At 46.0% G+C, this 12,948-nt stretch overlaps 1 protein-coding gene across 1 annotated transcript in view; it reads right to left on the reverse strand.

The window, feature by feature from the left end:
- The window catches only part of LOC136625606 (uncharacterized), a 532,926-nt gene that overhangs the window by 53,903 nt on the left and 466,075 nt on the right, over nucleotides 1-12,948 (reverse strand). Inside the window, exon 12 of the mRNA XM_066599945.1 lies at nucleotides 7,559-7,641. Within this exon, the coding sequence (XP_066456042.1) occupies nucleotides 7,559-7,641 (83 nt within the window). The remainder of the gene's footprint in view (nucleotides 1-7,558; nucleotides 7,642-12,948) is intronic.

Consider the following 12,948-nt stretch of genomic DNA (forward strand, 5'->3'; position numbering starts at 1 on the left):
CTGTATGCCATCTTTTTGAGGGGTTAGTAGACACCTTTGACACCATTTTTTCTGAATGAAAGTATTTATGGGCACAATTCAACACAGAACTTACAGCAATGAGGAAATGGGGCAACAACAAGCTCAGAATTAATAGGTTGCAGCAGGATGGGAAGTTTTATAGGTTGGGATTAGGTAGAGAATATGCTAAAACAAAAAAGTCAAAAATGACTGGGAAAATGCTACAGACACAAATCATGACTGGGAGAAAAGTTGGTCATGGTGATCTGGGCTGAGTGAAAAAATGGAAAAGTGCGGAATTCCAATCAGAGAAGATGTCACCTGTGTGTTAATTAATTTAGCTGTACAGTATTCATTTATACAGCCTGTAAAGCGACTGTGTCACTGTATGGTGGTAATATTTGTCTTCGTTTTTTTATTCAGTAACAGTATGATACTTTTATTGTGCCACTACTTTGTATGGTAATTTTAGTGGTCATGGTGTGGCAGTATTACTTGGGTCATTTATCGTGGTATTAGTGTGTAACGCATTTTCTTCACCAATAGTATCTAGGTAATAATTAACCACTGTATGGTTAAGTCTCGGTATGATGGTATTCAGAACTACATATATATGTGTATACTGTACATGTGCCCATTTAAAATTCTAGCATCGATCCTGAAAGTGCTACAGATCAGCACTGCAGCTCTATGCACACTCTCATCTGAAATGACTGAATCTGACTGAGCTTTGGGTGAAAAATATTACAGAATCTAGGGCCTGCTTTTAATATTACACAGGGCCATACTTTGTCTAAAACCAGCCCTGCACAGAGTGACGGTTTTACAGCTCCCTATGGGTAGCTTAGCAAGCCCATATTTGCCACTAGGAAAAGGAAGAGATGAGGCTGCAAGCAGTACGTCTGGGCCGAAGCAGTCGAGCGGCGGAGGCAGCATGTGAGGTGGAAGACACTGAGAGCAGCCCTCACACATCATCAGCAGTGAGCTCTAACAGCAGCAGAGCAGTGTGTGGGATGAGTGGGGGAAGGGAGAAGGAGAGGATACTGTGATGAGTGGAGGAAAGGAGCACAAAAGAACACTGATGAGTGGGGGGGAGGGAAGCATGAAAGGACACAGATGAGTGGGTTAGGGGAGCACTAGAGCAAGCCAATGCATGGGGGAGGGGAGCATTAGAGGACACTGATGAGTGGGGGAGGGGAGAATTAGAAAACACTTGAGTGGGGGAGGGGAGCATTAGAGGACACTGATGAATGGGGGAGGTGAGCACCAAAGGACACTGAAGAGTGGGGGAGGGGAACAAGTAAGGACACTGATGAGTGGCAGAGGGCATCATGAGAGGGCACAGATAAGTGGGGGAGGGGATCCTGGTATGACAGTTATGTGTGCTAGAGGGGAGCAGAAGAGGACACTGATGAGAGAGGAGGAGAGCATGAAAGAACATTGATGAGTGGGGGAGGGGAGCATTACCAGACACTGATGATTAGGGAAGGTTGGGACAAGAGGACAGTAGTGAGTGGTGGAGGGGAGCATTGCAGGACACAGATGTTTGCAGGAGGGGAACATGAAAGAACACTAATGAGAGGGGGAGGGGAGCATAAGATAGCACTGTGATGAGTGGCAGAGGAGAGAACGAAAAGACACTGTTAAATGGGGGAGGAGAGAATGAAAAAACACTGTTGAATGGGGGAGGGGAGGATAAAAAGACAGTGATGATTGGGGTAGGGGAGTAGAAAAGGACACTGAAGGCTGTGGGAGGGGGCATTAGAGTACAGGGATGGGTGAGAGAGTGGCTCATAAAAGAACACTGATGAGGGGGAGGGTGCTGCAAGAAAGGACACTGATGAATGGGAGAGGGGAGCAAGAAAGGACACTGATGTGTGGGGGGAGGAGAGCAGGAGAGGACACTGATGAGAGGGGAACATGAAAGAACACGGACGAGTGGGGGAGGTGAGCAATATAGGACACCAATGAGTGAGAGAGGGGAGCACAAGACGACATTGTAATGAGTGAGGGAGGGGAACAGGAAAGGATACTAACGAGTGGGGAAGGGGAACAGGAAAGGATACTAATGAGTGGGGGAGGGTGGCACAAGAAGACACTGATGAGTGGAGGAGGGGAGCACAAGACGACTGATAAGTTGGGGAGGGGAGTAGGAGAGGACACTAATAAGTGGAGAAAGGGGGCAGGAGAGGACACTAATGAGTGGGAGAGGGCGACAAGAGAGGATACTGATAAGTGGGGAAGGGGAGCAGGAGAGGACACTGATGAGTGAGGGAGGTGAGAAGGAAAGTACACTAATGAGTGGAAGAGGAGAGCACAAGAAGACAGTGATGAGTGGGGGAGGGGAGCAGTAGAGGACACTGTAATTAGTAAGGGAGCGGAGCATGAAAGTAGAATGTGATGAGTATGGGGGGGGGGGAACAAGAGAGGACACTGTGATGAGTGTGGGAGTAGAAGATGATACTAATGAGTGGGGAAGGGGAACAAGAGAGGACACTGCTGAGTTGTGTAGGGTGCAGGGGAAGACACTGATGAGTGAGTGAGGGGAGCAAGAAAGGACACTAATGAGTGGGGGAGGGGAGCAAGAAACGACACTAATGAGTGGGGGAGGGGAGCAAGAAACGACACTAATGAGTGGGGGAGGGGAGCAAGAAACGACACTAATGAGTGGGGGAGGGAAACAAGAGAGGACACTGATGAGTAGGGAAGGGAGCTGTAGAGGACATTGTGATGAGTGGGTGAGGGGAGCGGGAGAGAGCACTGTGGGAGATGGGGAGAAGGGGAATAGGACAGGACACTAAAGAATGGGGGTGTCGAGCAAGAGGCGACACTATTGAGTGGGGAAAGGGAACAAGAGAGGACACTGTGATGAGTGGGGGAAGGAGAGAAGGAAAGGACACTAATGAGTAGGGGGGGGGAGAACAAGATGACACTAATGAGTAGGGGAGAGTAGCAGGAAAGGACACTAATGGGTGCAGAAGGGGAGCAGGAGAGGACCCTGATGAGTGGGGGAGGGACGCAGTAAAGGACACTAATGAGTGCGGAAGGGGGCAGAAGAGGACCCTGATGAGTTTGGGAGGGTAGCAGTAGAGGACACTAATGTGTGGGGGAGGGGAGCACGAAAATACAATGTGATGAGTGGGGAAGGGGAACAAGAGAGGACACTGTGATGAGTTGGGAGATGAACAGGAAAGGTCACTAAGGAGTTGGGGGATGGAGCAGGAGAGGACACTAATGAGTGGGGGAGGGGAACAAGAGAGGACACTGTGATGAGCTGATGTGTGAAACAGGAAAGAACACTAATGAGTGTGTGTGTGGAGGGGGTGGAGCAGGAGGGGACAGTAATGAGTGGGGGAGAGGAACAAGAAAGGACACTGTGATGAATGGGGGAGGGGAGCAGGAGAGGACACTAATGAGTGAGGGAGGGGAGCACAAGACACTGATGAGTGGGGGAGGGTAGCAGTGGAGGCCACTAAAGATTGGGGGAGGGGAACAAAAAAGTACAATGTGATGAGTGGGGAGGGAAGAGGAGAGGATGCTGATGAGTTGGGTATGGAAACAGGAAAGGACACTAATAGGTGCGGAAGGGGAGCAGGAAAGGACACTAGAGAGTGTGGAACGGGAGCAGGAGAGGACCCTAATGAGTGGGGGAGGGAAGCACAATAGGACACTGTGATGAGTGGAGGAGGGGACACTAATGGGTGGGGGAGGGGAGCAGAGCACACTAAAGGGTGGGAAAGAGGAGCACAAGACACTGATGAGTGGGGGAGGGTAGCAGTAGAGGCCACTAATGATTAGGGGAGGGGAGCACAAAAGCACAATGTGCAGAGTGGGGGATGGGAGCAGGAGAGGACCCTTATGAGTAGGGGAGGGGAGCAAGAGATGACACTGTGATGAGTGGGGAAGGGAACAAGAGAGGACACTGTGATGAGTGGGGAGGGGAGCAGGAGTGGACACTAATGAGTGGGGGAGGGGTAGAAGGAAAGGACACTTATGAGTAGAGGAGCACAAGAAGACACTGATGAGTGGGGAAGGGTAGCAGGAGAGGGCACTGATAAGTGGGGGACGGAAACAGGAAAGGACACTAATAAGTGCAGAAGGGGAGCAGGAGAGGACCCTGATGAGTTTGGGAGGGTGGCAGGAGAGGAAACTAATGAGTGGGGTAGGAAAGCAGGAGAGGACACTAATGCGTGGGGAGGGAAACAGGAAAGGACACTGATCACTAATGAGTAGGGGAGCACAAGAAGACACTGATGAGTGGGAGAGGGTAGCAGGAGAGGACACATGACTGGGAGATGGAAACAGGAAAGGACACTAATGAGTGCAGAAGGGGAGCAGGAGAGGAAACTAATGAGTGGAGTAGGAAAGCAGTAGAGGCCACTAATGATTGGGGGAGGGGAGCAAAAAAGTACAATGTGATGAGTGGGGGAGGGTAGAAGGAGAGGATGCTAAAGAGTGGGGGATGGAAACAGGAAAGGACACTAATGAGTGCGGATGGGGAGCAGGAAAGGACACTAGAGAGTACAGAAAGGGAGCAGGAGAGGACACTGTGATGAGTGGGGAGGGGAGCAGGGGTGGACACTAATGAGCGGGGGAGGGGTAGAAGGAAAGGACACTAATGAGTAGAGGAGCACAAGAAGACACTGATGAGTGGGGAAGGGTAGCAGGAGAGGGCACTGATGAGTGGGGGAGGGTAACAGGAAAGGACACTAATAAGTGCAGAAGGAGAGCAGGAGAGGACCCTGATGAGTTTGGGAGGGTGGCAGGAGAGGAAACTAATGAGTAGGGTAGGAAAGCAGGAGAGGACACTAATGTGTGGGGGAGGGAAACCGGAAAGGACACTGATCACTAATGAGTATGGGAGCTCAAGAAGACACTGATGAGTGGGAGAGGGTAGCAGGAGAGGACACTGATGACTGGGAGATGGAAACAGGAAAGGACACTAATGAGTGCAGAAGGGGAGCAGAAGAGGACCCTGATGAGTTTGGGAGGGAAGCAGGAGAGGAAACTAATGAGTGGAGTAGGAAAGCAGTAGAGGCCACTAATGATTGGGGGAGGGGAGCAAAAAAGTACAATGTGATGAGTGGGGGAGGGTAGAAGGAGAGGACACTGATGAGTGGGGGATGGAAACAGGAAAGGACACTAATGAGTGCGGATGGGCAGCAGGAAAGGACACTAGAGTGTGCAGAAAGGGAGCAGGAGAGGACACTGTAATGAGTGGAGGAGGGGAGCAGGAGAGGACACTAATGGGTGGGGGAGGGGAACAAAGGACACTAATGGGTGGGGGAGAGGAGCACAAGACACTGATGAGTGGGGGAGAGGAGCACAAGACACTGATGAGTGGGGGAGAGGAGCACAAGACACTGATGAGTGGGGGAGAGGAGCACAAGACACTGATGAGTGGGGGAGAGGAGCACAAGACACTGATGAGTGGGGGAGAGGAGCACAAGACACTGATGAGTGGGGGAGGGTAACAGTAGAGGCCACTAATGACTGGGGCAGGGGAGCATAAAAGCACAATGTGCTGAGTGGGGGAGGGGAGCAGGAGAGGACACTAATGAGTGGGGGAGGGGAGAAAGAAAAGACACTGTGATGAGTGTGGAAGGGGAACAAGAGAGGACACTGATGAGTGGGGGGAGGGGAGCAGGAGAGGACACTAATGAGCGGGGGAGGGGAGAAGGAAAGGACACTAATGAGTAGGGGAGCACAAGAAGACACTGATGAGCGGGGCAGGGTAGCAGGAGAGGACACTGATGAGGGGGGGACGGAACTAGGAAAGGACACTAATGAGTGCAGAAAGGGAGCAGGAGAGGACCGTGATGAGTAGGGAAGGGAGCACAAGAGGACACTGTGATGAGTGGGGAGCATGAAAGGACACTAGTGAGTGCAGATGGGAGGCACAAGAGGATCCTGATGAGTTTGGGAGGGGAGCAGAAAAGGAAACTAATGAGTGGGGTAGGAAAGCAGGAGAGGACACTATTGCTTGGGGGAGGGGAACACAAGAAGACACTGATCAGTGGAGCAGGAGAGGACACTTTGATGAGTGTGGGAGGGGAGTAGAAGATGGCACTGAATGGGGGAGGGGAACTAGAGAGGACACTGATGAGTGGGGGGGAAGCAGGAAAGGACACTAATGAGTGGGGAAGGGAAGCAGGAAAGGACACTAATGAGTGGGGGAGGGAAGCAGGAAAGGACACTAATGAGTGGGGTAGGGAAGCAGGAAAGAACACTAATGACTGGAGAAGGGGAGAACAAGATGACACTGATAAGTGGGGGAGTGTAAATGGACCTTCAAAGAGGTCATCTTCAGGCCTACGGCAGCACAAGCGGTAAATACGACTCTGCAGGTTGGTAACCTTCTAAGTGGTAAACCTTCTAAAGGGATTCTGTCAACACACTTTTTCGTTCATAAGTTGCCACCACAGTACCATAAGTGCACTTATGTGTGGTAGAAACAGTAAAAAGTGCATTATAGCAAAACTTACTTTTATTCTCTCGTGAACTGTATGCTAATGACCCACTTAGAGTCACAGAAGAAAAAATAAATAAAAATTGCTCATGTATATGACCCCATTCGAAAGAATAGAGTTCATATTCGTGCAAGATTTTCGTGTCTTGTAACGCACAAATCTTGCACGATTTTCTCAGCCTTGTGAAAGCCACCTTAAGAGGTTAAAAGGCATCAACACAGACTGGTACCCACAGTACCATGACTAATCATGATCAGTCAGTGACTCTGCTCCTTAAAGGGGTTCTGTCACTAAAAAAAGAAAAATGCTATACTTATCTATTCCTCCCCCATCAGTCTACTTACCAGATTTTCACCTCCCTTATCTTCTCCTGTCTCCTGCAGTCCAGGGGGTCACTTCACCTCCAGCTGCCTGATTCTTCTCCTTCCTGTGAGGTTACGTACATTTGGTTGGCAGTCTTCCAATGTACCTTACGTCACAGCTCACAGGCCAGCAGGAGGACTGCCTATCTTCTTCAGAGATTGCTCATGCGAGCTGTCTTTGAAATAGATTACAATTTCTTCCTAGGTAGTGAAGCTACAGCACAGGGATGTGACCTTCACTGACCCAGCCGGAAGGAATTTGTGATAAGCAGCCCTCATAACAAGCTGGGCCCAGCCTGCAGCGAGCTGACCTGGGGCACTGGAGAAGCTCAACCAGGAGAAGATGTGACAAGGAGACAGACAGGGAAGGAATAGGTAAGTTTAGATATATTTTTTTTTAATGACAAAACCCTTTTAAGTGATACAACTTTTCATCCAGTTTACTGAGACATGGGAGAGGTGTTGAGTTGTTGACTATTACAACTTTTTCTCATTAACACTTCTTTTTGTTCACAGATTTCAAGCTGATTTACAAAGCATAAAACGGCCCCCTTTTTTGTACAGTTGGGAGTGCCAGCACACCCCAAAAAGCGTGAGCTCCCTCATGACCCTTGGGTGGCCTCAACATCTCTCTGTAAGTGCAATTAGTGTGAAATTGTCAGATTTGCTTTAGGAAATTTTTTTTTACGTCATTGTGCAATAAAAACACAAATAAATGTTACCAACCTGTTGAGAAGGGGAAACAGAGATACTGCCAAATACACACAGGGGTACCATTTCAAAGGTTTAATTTCTTCTGCCATTACAATCTGGAAAAAAAAAAAAACATACTGCATGAGACAATTTGATCGGCTCAGCGAGGCTCAGTCAGCGCTTTAAAGTGCAATGGTATGGAATGCTGCAAGATGAATGCTGTCCTTGAGAAACACAGCAGCAGCAATAATGTAGTGCGAACAGCCAACGGACTCATCTGATGTCTAGTCCACGAACCCTTCCACCCTAAGCGAACCCCTCTCCCTAGCTGTGCACTTGGAACTACATCGCTCCCCACCTTTGAGGGACAAATTGATTTTCTTATAGTGTTCTATGGAGTGATTGATGAAGCTGGCCAAATGATTTTTGAATGAAAATAAACCAAAATGGGACTTAATAAAGCTGATCAGAACTTGAAAGTTGAGATGAGTGGGGCAGTCAGCAGTTATGTATGAGCTGATTAGTAGCTTTATCAATGACATCAGCCCATTTAGTTGCTTCAGTTATTTTTGAAGAAAATATATGTGCATTTTAAATAAATCATATAAATTATATTAATGGCATTAATGCTGGGCCATGAAAACTGACCTTGAAACTTAGAGATGTTTGATCAAATATGCAAAACTATTCCTGGATATTGCCATGCAAGTAATATATCTTTTAGTTTTGATACATGTGACACTGGGGGCAAAAAAAAGTTTTTTTTCTCTTTTTTAAGGGGAAATTTGCACTCTTATTTTTCAATAGAGGGAGTCAGACTGTGATGTATTTAACAGCTGCTAATGGGAAGATGGAACAATACCTCTAACAGTGCCACCTATTGAAAGGCATCATTCCTTCAAGTCAATGGCAGACTTTTTAACAAGCCTTGTAACAATGACTGGGGATTGTGAGCCAAAGCCAGAATCTTCTTCAGAAGAGGGAGATAACTATGCACAGACAGCTGTTTTGGAGTGATTGCCCCTCATCAGTGTGCTGCAGGTGTCTGGCTTGGCTAGTGAAAGGGGTATAGATGAGGGTCAGGATGAGTATGGTTTCTCCTTAGGGAGAGCACCTAGAAGGTGTGAGAAGACTTATATGGTCATCCATGCTCCTTTGGGAAACAAGGCTTGTTAAAAAGTCTGACATTTACTTGAAGGAATGCTGCCTTTCAATAGGTGGCGCTGTAGAGGTATTGTTCTATTTGCATATTTCCCAGAGGAACATGGATGGCTTTATAAATCTCCCCACACTTTCTAGGTGCTTTCCCTAAGTAAGAATGATACCCTTCCTGACCCATTTGTGACAGCTGACACAGTGCCAAAAGAGTTTACAATTTTTATGAGGTGCCAAGGCCAATAGGAATAGTGAGAGTCCTGGAAAGTCATCTTCTTTGATCTGAATATATTTTTATGAGCAGCCAAGTCAGAAGAAGGAATAGTTAAGCATGTAATGTCACCTCAGGGCTCAGTGTAAATCCCCAGAAGATGCTAGGCTTGTATCCTGTTCTCTCTTGCTCTGTTCATTGATTAGCTGATGTGACTTTGGCACCTACTGTATGTCGTGGCAGAATAAGCAAGGCCATGGAACATAGATAGGGCAGAGAAGCATTTATTACTGATCGGTAAAGGGCAGGGAGAGCCATCATTCCACACAAGATGTCATTGTGCCAGTTGCTGGACAATCTGTCAGCCTTTGCTGATGGTGCCCATGTTTGTTGTGGGGAAGCTACCAACCGAGAAGGCAAAATTGCTTTGCAGGTCCTTTCGTTGACTAAAATAAGGAAAAATGAAGCAGATCCACAAAAATCAGTAAACAAATATTTCACTAAATTGTAATAAATGTTTTTGAAACCATATTTATGAATGTAGGAACAGGCTGTGAAAAGAGTATTTTTATGTAAATTAATTGCATTCATCATGTAAATTTAGTGAGTGGTGATAACAATTGTATATCATCCTGAAAGTGTTCAGTGATGGAATACATAAGTAGTATAAAGGAAAGGGAACATATTTAAATCTTCTGCTTTTGGTCTCGGATCAAAAGTAAATAATTGCAAAGAAATGATATACCACCACATAGGAAAACAAAATGCATAACATATAAAACACTTTCAATAAAGTCATATAATATGGAATGATAAATAATAATACTAATTAAAGGGAAACTCATTTCAGCCAAAATGTATGGTAGGCTGCAGCCAGCAACAACATGATCAAGACACAACTTAGAAACATAGCCTATGAATACCAGCAGTGGGCATCCAGGCTTTTTGGGCTAGCAGCACTTTTAGGCTGGGTTCACAAAAGGCGAATTTGCTGGGGAAATTCTGTCCGGAATTTCGCCGCGGCAAATCCGTCTGCAGCTGCTAATCCGATGTTTAGCCAGTCGTGTGGACGAGATTTCTCAAAACGGGACGGCAAATGTGTCGCGGCAAAGTCAGCAGAAGCCGGCGTTGCGGTGCGGATTCCCTGGCTGCAACATGTTCATTTTTTTTTCCTGTGCGGCCGCGCTCTCCTTTATGGGAGCGCCGGCCACAGCGGAAAAGCGTGCAGCCAAGCTGTTTCAAAACCCGCGGCTAAGTGCTGGCGGAAATCTCGCCGTTTTTCACTGCGGTCAAACGGTGAGATTTCCGCCGGGATTGCGGCATGTTAGCACCCAGCCTTAGCCGAAGATGTCAGGCAAAGTAGGATGATAACTCAAACACTGCAGTAGTGCTCACCAGACTTGACTCCACTCCAATCAATCAGATCTCTAAAAAAGTAGTGGGCTAGATGATCCTGTGTCAGGAGCGGGTGAGGGTGCTTATAGCCCACATTATGCACCCAAATCCGCACCTTATTTCACTTCTGTGAATTCCACATCAAAAGTCTCATTTTTATGTGAAATTGCTGATAGAATTAAGTCATTTTCAATGCCACATTAAAATCCACACTGAGCCACACAGATTTTAGTGCAGAATTTACTACTGGTTGTTGTCTCTCCTGCAGGCTAATTCCACCCACATGAAAGGTCCCTATTAGTACTAAATTCTAAGTAAAAAGTCCAGCACTCGGTCCAGTGAAAAATATAAAACCAAACTTTATTTCATAAGTTTAAAAAAATAGTAAAGTCAGGACATCCTGGTTAGCCTACTAGTTTCAAACCACTCATGAGTAAGAACTCTATGTGGTTGAAACTAGTAGGCTAACATTTTTCCATTTCTTTTTAAACTTATGAAACAAAACTTTTGTTTTACATTTTTCACTTGATTGAGTGATTGAACTTTTTACTTGCCAGTGCTGGTAGTGTTTTTCTTCTTTTCATATCCTGCAGTTGTATTACAGGGGGTGAAACTAGCAGAAGAACTTATCTCCTCGTTTTGCTTTTAACATGAGCGAGCCTAAAAACTCAAAGCAGACCATGTTCTGCATTATATACATATTTTGTATAGTACAATGAATGCTGAATGAGATGGATAAATAAGAAAAACAGGAAGATTGTGCTTTTGTCATAGGCATTAATAGCCACAATGGAGGTTTTATGTTCATTATTCTGCAATGAAAGTAAGATATAAGAATTGATAAAAATAAACTATAAAGTTAATGGATGCATCTCATCATTATAGCAACTTATCAAAAACTGTAACAAAAACTTTGTTTCAAAAATATATTTGTTTTCGTTTTTCTTCTATTATATGCAAGTAAGTAAATGCTAAATAGCATGGCAACACTTTTTTCCCTGCACTTTGGCCAATTGATCAGTGGATTTAATATCCATTCTATGAGAAACCAGCTTTCATTTATCCGTACTGGTAGCTCAGTGTCTGTATAATGACACTAAGCTTCTTACCCCTACTTTCCAACTTTCTACTGCTATGGCTTCAACTAGGACTAAAGGGATACTATTTGTTTCGGTAGGGAGGTTCCATTTACTTATTCACTAACTATTGTGAATGCTACCTGCTATTCCCAAGCTCCATACAGGATATTCTAGTGATCATTATCTCTTTCTTTGCCCCTAGCATTACACAGACACCTTTTCTGTCCAATCTCTTCTCTTTCGGAGGTCAACAAAGTAGGCACTGTTATTCGATGTGGCGATTCTAATTGTGTCCTCGACCCAAACCTGAACGCTGTATCTCTCCTACTCTCCTTCCACTACGCCAACACTCCATGCCCAGCACGTTTAAATGTCTCCTAACTCAATACCTCCCGAATCCCACAACTAAAAATTTCACACACTTTTCTGCGCCTCATTCACTATACGCAAGAATCGACCATATTTCAGTACCTGCTCCTTCCTCCCTCAAATAACACATTCAAAAATCCTCTGTTCCCTGGTTGGATCACTGTCCTGTTTCTATTTCCTGCTGCTCTTTAATGTCTTATCCTGCTGATATAACTTGGTCCCTCAATGACTCCCTCTTCTCTATCCCAGAGATTTTATCCTCGCTGAAAGCCCAAGTTGACGACTACTTTGCAATAAACAGTCCTTCTGTTTCTTCCCTTGTTTCCTTATGGGAGACTCACAAGGCAGTGCTTTGAGGATGTTTTATCCCAATTGCAGCAGAACAGAAACGAGAGCGGATGGCATGACAGTTGGAGCTTGAACAGAAGGCTTTGCAATTGGAGACAGCAGCTAAAGTATACTCCTCGGGAACTAATCCCTAGGTGCTCTCCCAAGCACAAACCAAACTAGATTTGTACCTTAAAGACATTATTGAACACAAGCTCCAAAGGTCTCGCCAGTATTACTATGTGTTCAACAATAAGCCCTCCATGCCTTTAGCCCGAAGGCTCCGTCCACCTCTTCCTGCAGGAGCTTTTTATAAGCCGCATGCTAAACAAGGTGCAATTACTGCAAACCTCCGCACTATAGTTTCTCAATTCAAACTTTTTTAGCTAAACTTTACTTCCAACCAAACTCCCCTACACATAAGCAGTTAGCTTCTGAATTTCTATAATTATATTACCAGATTCGTCTTGGATTAAAAATTACTCCAGAGGAAGTAGCAAATCACCCTTAAAACTAATACACGTACAGGTCCTGATGGCTTTTCAATCATATACTATAAGACTTTCTCTCCTGTCCTTAGTGCCCATCTTGCTGATTATTTAAATGCCATGCGGGAGAGTCACCCAGTGGGGCAAGCTTCTTTTTTTTTTGCGGTCATTATCATGGTTCCTACGCCGGTGAATAATCCTTTATACAAATTGAACTATCTCCCTATTACCCTTAATAATATTGATTATGTTACGGTATCTTACCCGATGATACGCCAGCCCGGGTTGCCCTAGAACTTACCCGCAACCCCTGTCCCTGCCTACTTGCCTCCACTCCTGGCTAACCCCACGCGGGCAACTGGGTGGCGGTCCCTACACTCACTAGGGACCGAGAGGGAA

This window comes from Eleutherodactylus coqui, chromosome 4 (genome assembly GCF_035609145.1).
Source record: "Eleutherodactylus coqui strain aEleCoq1 chromosome 4, aEleCoq1.hap1, whole genome shotgun sequence".
NCBI lineage: Eukaryota > Metazoa > Chordata > Amphibia > Anura > Eleutherodactylidae > Eleutherodactylus > Eleutherodactylus coqui.